We start from the raw sequence: 18,479 nt of genomic DNA, 5'->3' as shown, positions 1-18,479 counted from the left end.
TGAACCGAACAGCTCAGGAACTCGGGGCTGAGTGACAGATTCCCACTAATGTCCCCTTGACTAGATATCCATCTTGTGGTTCTGTTTGTTGCGTATGGGGTCCTGCTGTCCCCCGCGAGGCTGTTACCGCTTAGTGCAAAGCTCCACTCATTGCGTGGCCAGGGACCAGCCCTGTTCTCCTGCCTCGATGGCAGGGCCTCCCTGAGCGAGTACCCCATCACTGTGCCACCAAAGGCGACTGCAAGACCCAGTGGCATATTAAGAATAGATTTATTTTTCAAAGTGATAATCACATAGTTCATCTGGTGAAGAGCTCTGCAGCCCGGCCTGCCCCCTGCTATCCCAGGGAGCACGTGGAGTGTGTGATGAGCTGCGCTGAGGCCGGTCAGGCGCCCACGTGGCAGCAGGCAGAGGGTCAGGGACTTGACTCAGCCAAGAGACAACGGAGAGGAGCCCTCGCAGCTCCAGCAGCGGCCGGGAAAACGTCAYGTAGCTGCGGAACACGTGAGGTCCGTCACAGCGGCACGCGCCGAAGCCCGGAGGATCGGCCAGGAGGGGCTGCGCCGCAGGACGCGCGGATAGGAAAAAAACAACAAATACAAAAACAAGGCTCCTAGAAAATGCTGATTCTCACACATAGAAAATAGATCTGCCTGATTTCAGAAAGCGATTTGGTTTTGTATCTAGTGCTGATCGGTCCTGGGCGGGCCAGGCTGGGCGCGCGCTCGGGGGGCTGGCTGCTGTGGTGCTAAGGGGCGCAGGTTCCCTCCTGCCCCGCGATGGCACGCAGGCTGTGGTCAGGCCTTCTTCATGTTCTTGTGGTGCTCCTGCCGCAGCGCTCGGGGCAGCTTGGGGTTGATGAAGAATCCTTTGAGGAACAAGTCTCGGACAAAGTAGGGCAGGTAGCGGTGTATAAAATACATGAGGCCGAGGCCTTGCCCTGGGTAGTAGCGCACGGCTGGATTGGCAGCGAGGAGCCCGTCCGTGATGCTGTCCACCACCGCGCTGAGGTCCTCCACCGCCACCTTCATGAACTGGATGAACTGCCGGTTGATCTCCTCCACGTAGTCCTCGCCGTAGGCCTGCAGCAGCTCCTGGGGCAGGCTGGCCACCAGCTGCTGCTTGCGCAGGTTCCAGAAGGCCGGGTCGCATGTTGTCCCTGCAGGGTCAGAGAGGCTCCAGTGAGCCCAACAGCCCTCGCTCCTGCCCTACACCCACCGGTGGTGCTTCTTGCCCCGGGACAAGACCTCCCAGGATGGACAGGCCCATCCTGCCTGGGTTTGGCCAGCTGCCGTGGCTGAGGAGCTGGTGGCAGGGCCTGATGGACCTTCTGCCCCACACGCCGCTCTGTGAAACAGAACTTACCTGTTCGGTAGTAGCCGGGCAGGATGAGGCTGACTTTGACGCCCCAGGGCTGCAGCTCGCTGCGGAAGGTGTCCATGAGCAGGCTGAGGGCCGCCTTGGATGCGCCGTAGGCCGCCAGGCAGGGAAAGGGCAGGTCCCCTGGGAGGAGAGGAAGCAGGAGTGAGTGGAGCGGGCACGGCGCTCTCAACAGGGCTAGGCCGCCYGTGTGAGCCCTGCCCTCAGCTCCTGGAGGGATGCAGCAATGGCTGCCTCAGGGTCCCCAGCTAGGGTGGGATGGGGAAGAGGCTGGAGCACCCAGAGCYGTGCTGCAGTGTAGGGCATCACACGAGGATGCTCAGTGTGAAACACTGAGTGCTGTCCGAGTGCTGTCCACCAAGCAGAGAGCTGCCGCGTCCACCTGGGGAACGTGGTGGGCACCCGGGGCRGGTGGTGATGGGTGACAGGAGTCTGGCCCCGCACCTACACGGGCCTCATGCTGGGGCCCGGAGCTGCTCACCCGCCGGGCTGCTCACGGTGACGATGCGGCCGCCGGCGGCGCGGAGCAGGGGCAGCAGCCCCTTGGTGAGCTCCAGCGAGCCAAAGAAGTTCACCTCCATGCAGGTGCGGAACTTGCCCAGGGGCGAGAGCTCGGCGTCGGCGATGGTGTCGTTGAAGCCCGCGTTGTTCACCAGGCCCCAGAGCCCTGCGGGAGGGAAGGCTTAAGGCAACGGCCCCAGTGGGAAGCCAGCGCTCCCAGCTGCTGCCCCTGCTTGTGGTGGCACTTCCAGGATGGACTATGAGGTACCTGGAGGAGGTTGTAGGCAGGGGGACCTGCAACTCACAGAGCAAGGCTGGAGGGCAGGCCCTGCYGTGCCAGATGTGGCCTCTCGGGACCAGGCCTGGTCCCTGTGCTCCTACCTGTGCTGTTGGTGTGAGCCTGGATGTGCTGCAGGACACGCTGGATGTCTTCTGGCTTGGTCAGGTCCATCTGCAGCAGTGTGAGCCTCTGCGAGCAGCTCTTCTGCAGCTCCTGGGCCCCAGCGCCTTGCAGGTCCAGCACGCTGGCGAACACCCGGAATCCCAGGGCATCCAAGCGCCGCGCAGTCGCCTGGCCGAAGCCGGAGTCGCAGCCTGTGGGAGTCAAGGGAGAGCCCTGCATCGGTCAGGGTGGTTGCCCCAGCCCCTATGGCTCCTGCCCCAAGAACCCCCCAGTGCTCAAGCTTCCTATCTACCGTCCCAGGGACAATCCCAAGGGACCTCCCTGCCTTATCCCCCTGGAGAAGCCCTCTGAGCCTGGGCTTTTGCAGGGCGAGCAAGCGGCCATGCCAGGCTCACTGCCCTGGGCCTCCCACCTCATCCCGGTGGCACCTGCCTCCCAGGAGGATGTGACCTTGGCCTAGGGTGTTCGCAGGTCACCTCGCTGCTGTTTTCTCCCTCCCGCCGCAGGAAGAAAACACGCCGTTATCTGCAGCCCCATCAGCCGGCGCCCGGCTCTGATGCGAGCTGCGATAGCGCAGGGCAGGCTGCGGCGCTGCGGGCGCAGCTGCGCCCGGGCCCGGCTCTGCCCGCCGACTCGAGACGGGGCCGCGCCGAGGTGCCCCGGGGTGCCCCCTGTCCCGTCCCGTCCCGCGCGGCCTCTGCCGCCCGCCGCTCAACTCCATGGAGAGCTGCGGGCGCTCAATGCGAAGGTGCCCATGGTGCTGCCACCTGAAATGCTGCGTTCCCCACCCCGCACAGCCCCCAGTTTCTGGTGCTGCCGCTGCGGGGCTGGTATTCTGTGGGGGGATGCCACCCTGTCCCTAACCGCCGGCGTGGCGCCAGGAGCAGCCTGGTGGTGGCAGAGCCGCGCAGGTGGCCACGGGCTCTCCCCAGCCAGGAGCCCGGCCCTGGGATTGTGCCCCCGGGCAAGAGGGAGGGCTGAAAGCAAACAAAGGCGGCAAAGTACAGCGTGTTCCCGGGGCTGATGGCAGCGCTGATAGCGCCGAGGGGGGAGCCCAGCCACCCGGCCTGCTTAACCATTAACCGGGGAGCTGTGCGGGCAACCCAGGCCCAGGCGGCTGGGCAAGGCYCCGTGCATCCTCCTGCCCGGCCTGCCAGGGGCCCTGGCACTCGCCTGTGTGCTGCAATGGGAACCAGTGGGTCTTCTCCAGCATCATCCCCCCTGYCACCCCCAGCAGTCACGGTGCCTGGGCAGGCCTCCCGCGTGGCAGGGCAAAGCAAGGGCTTTAGTTCTGCTTGATAACAGGGGGAGGGAACGCGCATCCAAGGCCACGACACCCGTGGTGGGCAGCGCTCCGTGGGTCTGGGAGCAACCAAGGCGGCTTCAGCTTCCCCCAGCATCCCTACGGAGAGCCCTTCTGTCCTGGGAGCCGCCAAGCGAATGCGTCAGAAACGCCAAGGGCACCCCGGGTGACTTCGGAGGGAGTGGGGCCGGTGTCACTCCCTGCAGGATCAGGTCCCGGTGTCGCTCCCTGCAGGAGCAGGCTGCGGCTAGGAACAGGGCACCGCCGGCACTTTGGCAGCCAGATAAGCCGGGCTCTGCGCGCTGCCTGCGCCCCAGTCCCGGGCTCTCCTTCGCCTTACTGCTGAGTCATAAACCCATAAAAGACCCTGGAGAGGCGCCAGGGCGATAACGCGCCCCGGAGATGGCTGTGGAGGTGCTTAGCTGGCAGGAGGCGCCTGTTAGCACAGGTGCCTGCTGAGACCCCGCGGGACCCGGCGCTGGATGCCCCTCTCCCAGGGCTTCTCCCGGAGCCTCTGGGTTGCTGGATGGACGATGCCGCTATAGCCTTTGCGGTTCGGTTCGGATAATGTCCCTCAGCACCCTGGGGTGCCACAGGCTGAACTCCCAGCTTTGAGCCCTGCTCCATCCTGGGAAACTCATGCTTGGAGACGCATTTCCCAGCGGGATCCAGCGCGTGGCAAGCCGGAGGCCATGGATACAGGGTGCCTGCTGTGGGCACCCACTGGCTGCACCTAACACCCCCCATCACCCCCATGGCCACAACGGGTGAGACGGGGGCACCAGCTGGGGTTTTGCTGGCCCGGCTTGACCTTGGCCAGAGCAGCAATGCGGGTGCCCCCACGGGACGCCCGTGCCATCTCCCGGCAGGACAAGCCGCGCACTCCTCCCCGGGAGGAGCGGGAACACGCCGTGCTGCCAGCGCACGCAGAGATAAGGCGCACGGCGCATTTCCCACCAGGGCAGCAGAGAAAAAAAAGCGGCAATAAAGATAAGGCTTAAAAAYAAAAGTGCACTTGGCCGTGGCCCGCAGGGTGCCGCACTCCATATCCTACTCCTGCCACCTTTGCCGTCTCAGGGGACCAGGAGCATCACCGAGGGAGCACTGGTCCTGAAAAGCTGGCGCCAGCTTCCCGGAGCAAAGCGGGTAGGAGGCAGCTGTCACCTCACGGTGACACAGTCCCAGTGCTCCACACACGCAGGGGCTGGGGCAGGAGGACACGTCCAGAGCCAGCAGGGTTTTGCCCAGCAGTTGGAGAGCTGAAGATGCTCTKCTGCATCCATCCGCTGGCCGGGCTAGACCTCCTCAGGACGGACTGCTGGCCCGCACGGATGAGCAGCTCCAGCTCCAGAGGCTGGAGCTGGAGGGTTTGTTTCGGAAGTTTCAATTTAGTCACTTAAAAAAAAATAATCCGGAAAAGCAAAAACCCTCTGCGGGAGGCTGGCGGGAGGCCCAGGGCTGGGCGCGCTGGCGGGCCGCGATGCGCCCGTGTTATTTAAGGTCTTTGCCGCTGTCTGGCGGAGGAGGCTCCTGGGTTCCCAGCTGATGCTGAGCTGGCAGCGCCGCGCCGAGAGGCACGGGAGAAGAACCGCGGCGTGGGAAAAGGCCAAGGCAGCCCAGGCTGGGGGAGGAAAGGAAGCGCAGGGGCCTGCGGGAGCAGCGCTGGGAGCGCAGGCGGAGCGGCCGGGCGCCCGTTCCGCTGGCGCTGCTGCGTTAGCGCACCCAGCGGGTGCCCGGCCGCTGCCAAGGGCCACCCTTCCTGCCGCGTTCTTCACGGGATGCTTGGAAACAGATGGTTTTATCCGAAGCTGGAGCCGGCGCCTGGGTTTTTTTTGCCGTTCTCGCCTGATTTTGTCYTTGGGGAGCGCTGGAGAGGCAGACGGACAGAGTCCGCTTCTATCAAAGCTGGAGGAGGGTCCCCAAGCAGAGCAAAAGCCTTTGGGTGGCAGGGAGCACGGGACCCCATGTGTACCAGAAACACCAAAACAGGCTTTCACTTATTAATTATTATTATTCCTGGTGAAGAAGGGCAGGAGGAAGGCTGCAGGGAGAGAGYCACCCATCTGCCTGGCTAGCAGTGGCATTGAGGACCCACTCCAGCAGCGTGTTAGGACATCGTTGAGAAGAGTGGGAGCGATGGGGAGCCAGGATTCAAAYCCCAGAGCTCGGCTGTGGGATGCCCAGAGAGACTCTGCTCTGCAGCCCCACACACAGGTGGTGGGGACCTGCCAGCCCCACTGCAAACAGGCATAACCATATGGACGGGTTCTCCATCCTGCGAGCTCCATGGCCAGGATCTGCAGCAATTCCCAGGGGCTTTCCAGAGGGTTTGGCCCATATCTTGGAGCATGTATGGACACGGGAGGAACTGAGCGTGTCCCAGACTGGTGGAGAGGGCAGCTGAGCCCAGCTAGCTCTGGGCACCCTTGGAGGGCTCAGCTTTGTCCCACTGGTGACATGGGTCCTCAGGTCTCACCCCGGCAGGACGCAGAGTCATCCTAGGCTGAACTGTGTGCGGTGCGCAGCCGTACCCCTCCAAACAGTGATCCTGGTTTGCCAGGGCAAGGCCAGAGCCCTCCAGACACCCTGCCCTAGATCTGCTGCGGCTGCATGAGGKGGGGCAGCAAATGCCAGTGCCAGCCCAAGACCTTAGACCCTACAAGCTCTGCTAGGTTCCTATCACACACAGATTGCGGTGGGGCTGCACACCCCACCAAGCTAGAGCCACCTTCCCAAGCAGTGTGCTCACCAGCAACCCTGGGACCCTACAAAAGTCCACCCAACCCTTGCGCTGGAGCCTTGAGAAGCTTCCTCGTGTGTCGATGGGCCTCCTGGAAGGTCTCCACTTGCAGAGAACCTCCTTGCTCCACAGTGCCAGTCACAGCATGTTGGCTTTTCTGGCGTTGTCTCCACCAGCACCTCAAGCTTGTGGTAGACTTATCAGTACACATGCTCAGGAGAGGGACCTTCTCGCCCCAAATACTGTCCCAGTCGCTGCAGGGGGGCTTTCCTGGGAGTTGAAGGATGTTTCATCCTGAGGAAACTCCTCACAGATATGATGGTATCTGGGGAGGMAGCTGCAGGGGGTTGTTGAGCACATGGAGCAGGTACAGGGCTTCTCAGCAGTAACAGTTGATGGAGCGGGACTGGCAGGGAAAACAGGGAATGCAACGGCGTGGTAAGGGATGAAGGAATGAGGGATGCTCCAGCTGAGAAAGCCCAAAGGCAAGAGAGCAGCAGCGCAGGCAGGGGGACATGTGGCATTTGCAGGCTGTGTGGCCAGAGCAGCAAGGGGACCTCCCGGACCTCCTCCTCACTCCCATGCCATCCTTTCTAGAGAAGACTTGGCTGATCCTGCTGCATATCCACTGTGGCCATGGAGAAGAACATGTTCGTGGGGAACATCGCTACCCCACTCCCTATTTATGTCCCTTTGTCCCACAGCCCCAATTTACTCTTGATGTGGGAGAAGAGCCACACAGAGCGACCCCAGAACCAGGTGCACCCAGCGCAAGGAGGCACCACAAGCRGCTCCGAGAAGCTGCTCGGCAGCGGGTGCGATGGATGGGCCACGCACTTGGGGACACCCAGATACCCACGGGAGGACGTGGCCCACGGACGGGCCACGCTGGGGACACCCTGCGGGCAGAGGGTCTCCCGCGGCAGAGCAGCAAGGAGGAAGGCGCGAACAAAAGGCCGTGTGTGTGGGGCAGCGCCCCGCGGCCAACACCTCCTGGATGCCATGCAAGCTTGGAAAGAGGCGCGATCAACAGGTGATGTCAGGCTGCGACGAGAGAGAGAACAAATTCTTGGCAAGGCCACGCCGAGGGAGGAGACCGGAGGAGCACCTGTGCCGAGAGCAGCTGAGCGGCCGCAGCCACCCACCAGCCCGCGGGCCCTGGCCAGGTCAGCATCTCCGCGCGCCAGGGCTGGCAGCGCCCCCGGGGCACGCAGGGCCCTGCGGCCAGGCACGGGGCATCTCGGCAGATGTGACCAGGCACCTCGTGGGAGAGCAGGGGTGCCAGGAGCCCKCCGGGGCCATGGCACGCCTGGGCTGCTGGCTGCGGGCCAGGGGCATCAGCTGCTCCTGGTTAAAGGCTGGCTCCTCTTGCAGCAGCAGGGAAGGAAAGTGCCAGAGGGATGTGACCTCCAGGCCAGGAAGCTGCCACACAACGGAGACAGGGTGGCCTTCCACCTCCCAGGGGTTTCCCTAAGCCCTGGATTGCACACAGCTGCTGCCAGCTCAAGTGGGGCATGCAGCCCTTGCCCTGYGCCAGGAGAGCAGCCTGGCCCTGCCAGCAAGGCCGGGCACAAGCAGGTCCCAGGCACAGCACCCAGTGGTTCTGGAGGCTCCCGTGAGCAACAGGAGATCACAGCCTGGTCCCTGGCTTGCTCAGAAGCACGTGGCAGGGGCAGCAGCAAGGACTTTCACCCACCTCTCCCCTTGGTTCCCCCCTAATGCCCAGCACACTGGGGCGATGGCACCAGTGTGGCAGGAGCTGACCAGAGCTCCAGCATGTCTCCTGGTGCCCATCCTCAATGAACRCTTTCAGGAAGCAAAAAGCAAGCTAAACTGCATGAGAAGCCTTCAGAGATGAACCAAACCACAAGGGGCTTGAAACAAAATGACCAGGTGAGCATTCTTGCTGCTCCGCAGCCTTCACCTTGCCCTTCCTTGGGCGGGATCTTGGCCAGAAGTGGAATCCTCCATCCTTAGAAGCCCCCAACTGCCATGAGCCAAGGGTGTAGAGCTCTGCATGGGTAGCTGATGCCCTACAAGGGAGGTCAACAGCCAGGATGAAGCGCCACAGATGCACCCAAGCCCTTGGCCCCCAACAGGGCACAGCAGGTCCCCACGGCCCTCAGAGTCCCCTTGAGGGCAGGGCACAGGGCTCAGCCGTCTACGTCCCTCCCGCAGCCCTTGAAACCGTCCAAAGTTCCTTGCATTACACTCTCTTATTTTAAGAGAGAACACTTTGAAATAGGACCCTTGTTCCAGTCTGCCCTCATCTCAGCCCCAAAGAGGTCAACCAGCCTCTTCCAAACGATGTGTCTGCACGGAGCAGCCGTCGGTACAACCGGTCCTGCTGGAAACAGGCGGCTGTTTGTCAGCAGGCTGCTCGCCCTCTTCCCCAGGGTTCACCGAGACCTCGKGCAGCCTTTTCCAAGAGGCTGCAGGTGCCTTCAACGAGGGCTATGTGAAGTTCTCCTGGCCTAGGGATGCACCAGCCAGGCATCCTAGCGCACTGGTATCCCCATGGCCAAAGCCCTCCTCAGTGCTGGCTCTCTCAAAGCTCTCCTAGGTGCTGGAGGAGAGACACCTTGGGGCTCCTTGGTGTCTCAAACTCCTTGAGAAGGTTTCCACATCCTCCTTGAGAAGGTGTCCACGTCCTCCTTGAGAAGGTGTCCACGTCCTCCTTGAGCAGGGCTGCGGGCGGGTTCCTCTGCAGGTCCCCACGCCGCCCCAAACCTGCGGCCCCGGGCAGCGGCACCGCAGGCGCAGGGTCCTGCTGGCAGGCGCAGCGGGCAGAGCCCGCGAGGGCCAGATGGTTTGAATTATGGAGGATTAGGCAGGCGTTTATGAAGCATTATGTGCCGTAACCTCCACATGGAGAGCGATGTTTCACTTAGCGCACCAAAGAGAAGGGGGAAATGTGATTTTCTGCCTAGATAACCCAAAGCAGCGGTGCCAGCCTCCTGCATTGCACAGAAGATAGAGAAGCCCTTGAGGGTTGTGCCTATTTGTGACCAGGGCTGCTGAATTAAAGCTGATTTTTCAGAAGCAGATGCAGGCTTTGATGCACCAGAATTTACGGACCTAGCATTATAAGAACAAGCCTGAGGTCAGTCACAGCAATTTTCCTTGTCACCATCACTTAGAGCCACTGAGCCGCCCAGATGCCTCTTCTGTCCCCAAAGTGCAGGCTGTTTCCATGGGTAAAACTCCACACCAGCCAGGTGCAAATATGGGCAAATAACACGGCAAGGCAAACACAAGGCCCAGCTACATTGCAAGGGGCTCTAGTATAACAACAGGGACAAAAGTGACCCAATCCACCTCCCYGTGGTGGAAGACATGAGCAGTGCTTCACAGCAAGAGGAAGATTCYGGAGGAGAGGATTCCCCCCAAGAGYTTGAAGCCGTTTGCAGTTGATCTTGGTGCCCTGAACCATGCTTAGGGGAGGATGGTTTAATACCTGGACCATCTCAGACTGAACACAGACTAGTATTGAATTCATGAGGTCATTAGGTGCACTGGGGTTTCTTCAGATATAGGAACGAGAGGAAGAGGAGCATCCTAGGAGATGTCCCAACCTTAGCAAGGCAGCAACCAGTCACAGGCGAGCAGCGAGGACAAGGGACACGTGAGGCATAAACCACCAAGACCATCACCACGAGCAAGCCTCAGGACACCCCAAGCCCGAGCTGTTCCCCCAGACACTTCTGCAGAAGGCTGCACGTGAGCAGCGCTGTGACCCACGGCTGTGGCCTCGGCGTGGCAGCTTCAAAAACAACTGCTGAACCCAGCGCCACGGAGGAAGTGACTGTCCTCYGAGCAAGACTCGCTGTGAGGTTTCGGGGTTTCGCAGAAAAAGCAGGCAGGGAATTTCTGAGAATCGGCAGCTCCCCACCTCCCCCGACAAGGCGTTAGCATGAGCTGGGCAGCTCCCACGAGGGGAGATCATCTCCTAGGCACGTACCACGGCTTAAGGATTTGAACTCCTTCCCCCAGGTTTCCCCACGCGCTGCTGTCGGCAGTGGTGATGCAGCAGGTGGGGACAAACTAGGTTTAGAAATCGGGAACAGCGTGGCTATGAACCATCCATTCCACTTAGGACAGGATGTGAACTCCAAGCTCCGTCTGGGAGGAGATGACAGTGCAAATATAGCCTGGGAAATGGTACGATTTGTACCTTTCCTTGAAGCTAACTGAAAATTTATGTCCCCCCAAAGAGGAAGCTGTAAAGAAAAACTTGAGATAACTGGGTGAAAAATCACCTTAAAAAGAGAACATGACAAAGCAGGAGCGCAGAGCCTACAAGACAGGCATGAGACTCGTCATTGAGGAAGGACACCCACGAGCCCAGGGCCAGGCTGCCAAGTGATGGAGATGATTGCTGCAAGCTCGCACACCTAGCCCAGGGAAGCACAGGGAAGATCAGGGCCTGTGCATGGGCAGGCACCAGCAAGCAGGTCAAAGTCACCACTAGCCTGGCTCAGCATCCTGCAGGGTCTGTGTACGCCTGGACTCTTGGAGGCCRTGAGTGTGTGAAGAGTGAGATGCTGAGAGTCAAGCTGCAAGATAAGGTGGCTAAAACTGCAAAGCRGAACTAAAGATGCTACCAGGGAATAAGGTAAAGGCTGGAGCAGTAGCTAAGATCTGCTGTTGTGCCTGCAGCAGTCACAGCTGGGCAAGGTGCCAGGTGGAGGCCACAGGCCCTGCTTAGAGAACAGCCCTGGGCTGAAAACTACCTCCCCAGGGGTTTCCAGCAGGCTGGGGAAGAATGAAATGAGACCTGTATCCATCACGCAAGAAAAGCCCCAAACACCCACCCTTCACATCCTGGTTAGACCTGCTCTGTAAAGTCAAGCTGGCCAGGCAGTAGGTCAGACTCCAGCTGGGGAGAGTCCACCAGGCCTGAGCTGCCATGCAAGATGTGTGAGGCCACCCCATGAACTGCAGTGTGGACCTCCACAGATCAACCGTGGCTGAGACAAAAAGCTACTGGCAGAAGTGCCACAACTCTGAGGTGGTGCTAACCAAAGCAATCAAYGCAGAGCAAGTGCAGAGGCTGGACTTCAACCACCTTGGTTTGCAGGCACTACTCCAACACTATGGGGATTTCACTGGGGCTAACAAAATACCCCTGATTTGATGCAAATGAGTTTTAATTTGCTTAGAAGATGCCATCTTGTTACTCCTGGAAGAGGCCATCTTGTTACTCTTGTTGCTGCAAGAATAAACTCCTACACAACCCATCACATCTTACCACCCTCTGCCCAAGCAGATAGAAAATCGCTTTCAGAAACTGAGCAAAGACATTTGAGTGAGCGTTGTCTGAGCTTCAGCCAAGACAGCTTTGGAAACATATTGAACTATGTAGGTCTCCAGGCTATTCATAGCCAAGAGCCACAGCCTCATGGCTACCCCAAGCCTCTCTAGCCATTTCTGTGCCCAATTTGTGAGGCCTTCCCCCCTCATCCACCACCAATATTTCCAAATAGCTCTTCAAAGTTGGAACTCAAGATGACTTTGGTGTGTTCTTCTTATACACAGAAAGAGGTCTYTTCATATTGTTTCGGTTGGGCGCAGTCATGTTGGATATTTACTGCCCAATCCGAACAGCAGCACCCCACACATGACACTTGCCTGGGACAAGCTCATGTTGGCATGAGTAGAGCCCAATGTGCCACCTGAAGTGCAAGGAAAGTCACCACAGGAAGGCTGCAAATGCCAGGTTACAGGGTTTGTCCCCCCTGGGAATCTAGGAAGCCTAGAGGGGAGCAACCACATGTCTTTGGAAAGATTTGTGAAAAGTACATATGTGTTGTATGACATTCATGTAAGCACAGAAGCCTGACCATAGCACAGAAGAGGGAGTAGAAACCACAGGTCTGCTCAATAGTATTTCAAGGAGAAGCTAAGAGCTTTTCCCCAGTAGGGAAAAATCAGCAGCAGAACAGACAGAAGGAGGCATGGAAGAGGAGACCAGATATCCAAAGCCTCCACAGAGGWCATGGAGGACAAGCACCTCTCCTAGAAGAGAGAAGGAACTTGGTTTCTCCTYACCCTCCACAAGCTGCCTGGGCAGTACCCACTACCTGGCTCCACAGGATCACCAGCACAAGAAGCAGCTAAGCTAAGACACAGACTATAAAACTGAAAASTGTTCCTCAAGACTACAGCCTTATGGACAAGAAATCCTGGGACAGCATCATTAGAAAAAGAACAAGAAAGAGTCAATAAAGCTCATGATTAGCAACTCYTCAGTGACGGAGGAGGGAGAAGTGTTATGTTGTACATGGAGGCACATCCAGGCTGGGACAGAAGAGGAGAGATTGGAAGCTGCAATAAAAAAGTGGATATATCCCAGCAGCCAGGGAGAGCTGGAGAAGTAGGAAACACTGAGGCATGCACTTGGCAAACCTCAAAAACAAACATCCCCAACCTCCATCTGTAGCAACACCAAGTATGACTCCAAAACTCTCATTCCTTTTCCACTTCGCAAGCCTCGTGTCAGTATCTCAGATCCAAGATTTCAGGATGGATTTTGAGAGGTGCAAAGCAGCAGCACCCTTCAGCCTTTCTTCCCTCAGGAGACACTGCTGAGCTATCAACTAAATAAGCCCAGAAAAGCAGAGGCCACCCAGGCAGCCTCCAAGCAGGTTTTGGACCAGCACCTGGAAAAGGCAACTGGCTTGAGCTACAAGCATGGTGAAAATAATCCCAGTCCAATGAAATGAGCCTGGCTGTGCAAGCCTATCAATTCCATGCTGCTATCAATAAGGTAGCTTGGCTTTTCCGGAGTTAGATCATTGTTTAAGAAGAGCTCAACTCAACCCAGGGCAATGCTACAAAAGGCTGYATTGAAGATGTGCTGCTCGTTGGACTAGAGGACAGCAGCTGCCTACACGTCTTCACTTCTGATGTACTCATCAATATCCGACCTTCTCATTTTTGCAGAGGCTGGCCTCCACATCCCTGCATGATCCCACGCTTTGATCAAGCCAACCTGAGTTTCTCAACCACCTACGTGCTCCTACGGTGCGCAACACTCATGCACTTTTCCTCCTAATTAGCTGTACTCATCACTTGTGGTTGAGGCATTAGAAAACACCAAATCGGCGGGTCGTTGGAGGGCTTCAAGAGCGCTTATTCAATAGATCAGTGAGAATGAGCTGTCTGTGGTGAGCACGGTGAGATAGTTATTTTTGAAGAAACTTATCAAGGGGAAGAATCCGAAAACCTTGGAGGGCTACAGACTGTCTCATTGCTTGGTTTCGGTGTCCCCGCCCCCAACACACAGCTTGGAGGAATAGCTCTGCTGTTAATTTTTAATAGGTGATGAGAGAATCAGGGAAGCTCCAGAGAACTCAATTCTTCCTGCACTCYGACGGAAGAACTTCAGCACTTGAAGACTTGTTAGCTCCACAACTCCAGGAAGAGCTACTTAAGGAAAGCATCCTATGAAAAACTACCACAACATGAAGCTTTAGAGTTATCACAGTATTCATTTCACAGCTGAACTGTTACAACTATATCCATATGTATGTATATATATTTGAAATCAGCACAACTTCTGCATATTCCGTTTGCAATATCACACTTCAAAGGAACTGGAGCTACCACGGCAATCGAAACGAGCTGTCGGGACCAACAGCGTAACCGAGCAGGAGTTTGCATTAGCCAGAGGCCACGGAGCGGCCGATGCCTGGGACAATCCTGTTTAACCCAATTATGTCCACGACAATGCCGAGGGCAACCAGAGGCTGCGAGGAGGCTCAGGGTCTAATTGGACACATGCTCAATTAGTGCCCCAGCACAGAGCCAGCCCAATTGCCACCTGCCTCAGCACCCACGGAGCACCTCTTGGAGCAGGTAGGCACCGGGCAGCACCCGCTCCCCCATCTTGGCTCACCCACACTTGTGGGCAACCACAGGATAGCACCATGCCAAGACACGGGAAGGTGCACGTGTTTGGGGAACCCGTTCAAGCCATCACAGCTCATCACGGACATGCATTAGCGAGCAGCACTGGGATCTTGGTTCCTCACATCTCCTGCTCACCCAGCACAGCTACCTGCAGCAGGAAAGGGAGCTCAAGACAGCACCCAAAGCTGGAGCCTGCCAAGTCCAGCCACGGAGCAAGGTTTTAACAAGGAAAGCCATTTACCTTCGCAGGAGAACAAGAGTCCTGACATCGGGACTGAGTCATTTCCACGGCTCTGCTGCAGCCACCAGATGCTGCAACATCTGCCAAGTCCATGGGAAGTGTTTGCGCTCGGCGCTCGTGTCGCAAGAGCTCTGCTAACCTCAAAAGCCACCTTAAGCTCTGACCCATTTCAGGCTGTTAATGGAGCGTGCAACAAGACAGCCTCACCAGGAAAGCCGGATTTCCTTTGTAGGAGAAGGGAAAGAAAGGGTACAGACGGACAGCAGGTTTGGTCCTGAATCGCTCTGACCTACTAACTGCTTTTGTTCTCCAAAGTGGTTTGTTCAGGGACACATCAGCCTGCCTCCTGCCTCCATAGCCCGGTCTTCCCCAAGGAGAAACAGGGAAGATGCAAGGGACCAAAACTGCTGTCCCCAACCCAGAGCCCTGTGGCTTTGCACAGCTTAGAGATGCATCATCTCAAGCGCATCCTCTGCGAGCAGCGCAGAGTTTCAGCGCTCCGGCTTTGCATCCACACTGAAAGGAGGAGCGTGGAAGCCGATGCCCAGCTCCAGCACAGTGCCGGGCACACGCGGGCTGCTCTTCATTCAGCCCTTTCCATGAATCTCCCTTAAGGCAATAGCTCATGTCTGAAAAAACCACAGGCAATAAAGCCCTGCAGAGTTATACATGACAGGAAGATTCACAACTGCTTCAGCTGCCTCCTGTTTTTGCACAGCTGAGCCCCAGGGAGCTTCTGACAAGTCTCTGCTCCATCCACAGCAAAATCCCCAAATCCCCAAAGTGGCTACTCAGGATCACTGAACTTGACAGACATTCACTTATGCCAGAAGAAAGCAAAGGACCTTCAGGGTTGAGGGCTAAAGTAACCCAGGTCGTGGCGGCCTCTTCATTTCTTGGAGCCCAGTACACAGCGCTGGGGCCAAAGCAGACCTTGCGGAAAAGGCCATCAGTGTGGAGCTGAAGATGCCAAGACGTTCCTTACTCTCTGCTCCAAGCTTCCTTGCAGTTATTCATTTAAGAGGCACGAGCAGTGGCTTTGCACCGGCAAAAGGTTACAGAAGCTGGAGCACTTTTGGTGTAGACGTCCAAGAAGAAAGGGCTAAGGGACACAAGCAGTGCCTGCTTTCCGCTCCCGTGGCACAGAACTGCTCTGCGCCAGCCTAAAAAGAAACTCAATAACGTCCTGCTACTCACGCAGTTCAGATTTGGGAAGAAGGCACATGCAAGTGCAGTCTTTGCACCCCAYGTGTCATTGACCCGGGCGGCCCATCACCCAGTGAGCAGTCCCAGGGCCACCGGGCAGCCTGACCACACAACGTGTGGGTCTTCTAGCGCAGGGCTGGAGCCGCTGGACTCTTCTCATGCTGTCCCATCCTGCCCTGGAGCTCATCCCTTGCTCCTCTTCCTGCCCCACACAGGACGGCGCTCTTGGCCAGCCACCTGCTCCCCTCTGCGTCCTCAGCGCAATGATTCTTCCTCGGAAAATGGCATTAACGGAGCACATGCCACTTGCGGCATATTCCAGAGCCACATGCCAGCAAGGACATGCAAGAACCTGAGTCAGAGCCATGGATAAAGAAACCCACCAGCAGCACTCCACAGACTAGTAGCCTCAGAGCCCATGGGATGGATCCCAAGCTCTCATCCCTCTCCGCCATCCCTAGGGGGAATCAGCCGCAGCCTTTCCCTACCCTCTGCTCCAGTCTGGTCCCAGCCTGCAGCGTGATACCTGAAAGGCAAACATAGAGTGCAGGGGAAACTAGACAGTTGTGGCGTTTCCCCACTCAGAGCACAAGACCTTCTAGTCCTCAGACCTCTCCGAGGGTCTGGAGACCAGGTCTCTCAATTATCCATTGGGAGGCAAAGCAGTTTTCTCTCCAGATATTCTAAAAAGTGCCCTGACCATTGGTGCCTCGCTCAGATCACGGGCACTACAAGGAAAGCTCAATCCGAGGTTCTCCTTGGCAGACGGCTAGAAGAGCTGCGGTGAAGCTGGGTCTCGGAGCTGTACCCGCGCGGGCACATCCAGGGAAGTGCCCCCAGACCTGCGCAACGCCTCGGCACGGGACGGAGCCAGCGGGGTCCCTCGGCGCTGGGACCCCTGCTGTTGCACGGGCTGGCATTAACGGATGAGCAGGGATTAGGAAGAGGCTTTGCCGCACTTCTTGGTTAAGTACAGAGCACAGATTAGCTACCATCCCCCTGCGGGTCTAGTGCAACCCCCAGCACGGCTGGGGCCCGCACAGCCCCACCAGTGCCCCTCTGTGTTCCTCTGTTCCACAGGGCAACCACGGCYGTTCCCAGGCTAATGGGGCAAGGAAATGAGTAACTGGACACGCTCAAGCCGAGAGCGGCCCGTGCTTTTCGTGCCATCAAAGGCACCTGTTCGAGGCGCTGAGTAAGAAAGTCCTCACCCGCATCGCGAGCTGCGACTCGAACCTGTAAAACCACAAAGCATTTACTGCTAAAAAGCAAACAGCGGAGCTGCAGGGGTGTCATTTCCATGCACCAAGGCAAGAACACCCTGTCCCGGCCACTGACTCACTGATTATACAGGCAGTGGCACGGGCACAGACCACACCTGGTCTGCCACACACCAGGTATGCCTGGGCATCAGCAGGACAGCGACACGCTCCCGGGTACACGGCTGCCCTCCACGCCTTCCCCGGCGAGGAATCCTCCCCGGCAGCCCTGCCCCGCTGCTACTTTGACCTTCACTTCGCTGAATCACCCATTCATTCCCGATCCTCCCCGCTTCCTCCTTCGGAGAGGCTCTGCGGGAGGAGCAGCTGGTTTCCCACCTCCCGGCTGGCCCTCAGCCTGCACGTGAGCTTGGGCGCTCTCCGAGGAGCTCTCCCCACCGTAAGATGATCTTTCCTAGAAAGCACCTGCTTCCCCTGCGCCGCCTGCCAGCTCCGGCTCCGAGCGGACACTCGGAGCGCTCCAAAGGCGGTCCAGACCTTCCGACCGGGACACAGGCAGTGCATCCTTGGGCTCCCATGGGGCAGATCCACCTTTGCATTTGCACAGGAGCTCTAGGGAGCTGGCAGATCCCTCCCCAGCACGGCAGCATGAGCGGGAGCTCTCGTGTGGGTGCTTCCTAGCTTGCTTGGCGCCTGCTGTCACAGGCACCTGCGGGCACCAACCTCAGGCAGCCTTCCCACCCTGAAAAGGCACCTCCAGCATTACTGCTGAGAGAAAGGAGAAGGTCATGAGCTTGTAGAGCCTGGAAAAAAAAAATCGGCCACAAGCCATGGAGAAGTGGCCTCACTTGCCTCCAGAGCACCCCTGCACAGGTGAGTGGGGCTCAGCCCTGGAGGAGCTGGTGCTTCCCATGGTCTCCAGGCCAGAGGAGGCTGTGAGCCTCCTCCGAGCCAGCCCGGCGCTGGAGCAGAGGCCAGAGCAGCTCCCTGGCTGTCCAAAGRGCTCCCAAACCAGGGGAGCAGCCCTGCTGCACAGTAGCCGCTCCATCCCGCTCAACACGGGGGCAGTCAACTCACGCCGTTACACTGAGACGGGCAGGCAGAGCTCGAGGCAAAGGACCACGTCTAGGCACCATGCAGCATCCCCGAGCGCTGCGCCTCTGGGGACAGGGCGGGCGGGCGCAGCTCGGTAGCCAGGGGCTAGCGGGACCTCTCGGCCCGCTGCGGGGCGGCGTGCGGGGCCACTCACCTGTGACGAGGACGGCTCTGCCGGCCACCGGGAGCAGGCGGCGCGGCGGGGCCCGCCGCAGCAGCAGGCAGGCGGCGGCGGCGGCGAGCGCGAGCCCCAGGGGCAGCGGCAGGCAGGCGCGGCACAGGCTCTGCAGCGCGGCCAGCAGCGCCACGGGCAGCACGAGCGCCCGGCCCAGCACCACGTCGCGGCGCGCGGCGCGCAGCGCCAGGCTGCCGGCCAGCGCCGCCCACAGCGAGCCGTACGCCCAGCGCTCCATGGGGCGGCCCGGAGCGGAGCCGCCACGCGGGACTCGCCGCTGGCACCGGGAGCCGCTCGGCGC

The 18,479-nt window shown here is 58.7% G+C and overlaps 1 protein-coding gene across 1 annotated transcript; it reads right to left on the bottom strand.

Annotated features, from left to right (window-relative positions):
• Positions 1 to 254: 254 nt before the first annotated feature.
• HSD11B2 (hydroxysteroid 11-beta dehydrogenase 2) lies at positions 255 to 18,416 on the bottom strand. Its single transcript, XM_026034327.1, has 5 exons — positions 18,158 to 18,416; positions 2,263 to 2,475; positions 1,862 to 2,047; positions 1,366 to 1,503; positions 255 to 1,159 (listed from the first exon to the last, which is right to left on the bottom strand). Exons 1-5 carry the CDS (start codon positions 18,414 to 18,416, stop codon positions 798 to 800), a joined length of 1,158 nt encoding a protein of 385 aa, XP_025890112.1. The 3' UTR covers positions 255 to 797.
• Positions 18,417 to 18,479: the final 63 nt, after the last annotated feature.

The sequence above is a fragment of the Nothoprocta perdicaria genome, unplaced genomic scaffold (genome assembly GCF_003342845.1).
Source record: "Nothoprocta perdicaria isolate Ctin4 unplaced genomic scaffold, notPer1 scaffold_143, whole genome shotgun sequence".
In the NCBI taxonomy this organism is placed as follows: domain Eukaryota; kingdom Metazoa; phylum Chordata; class Aves; order Tinamiformes; family Tinamidae; genus Nothoprocta; species Nothoprocta perdicaria.
This window is presented reverse-complemented; position numbering and strand designations above follow the sequence as displayed.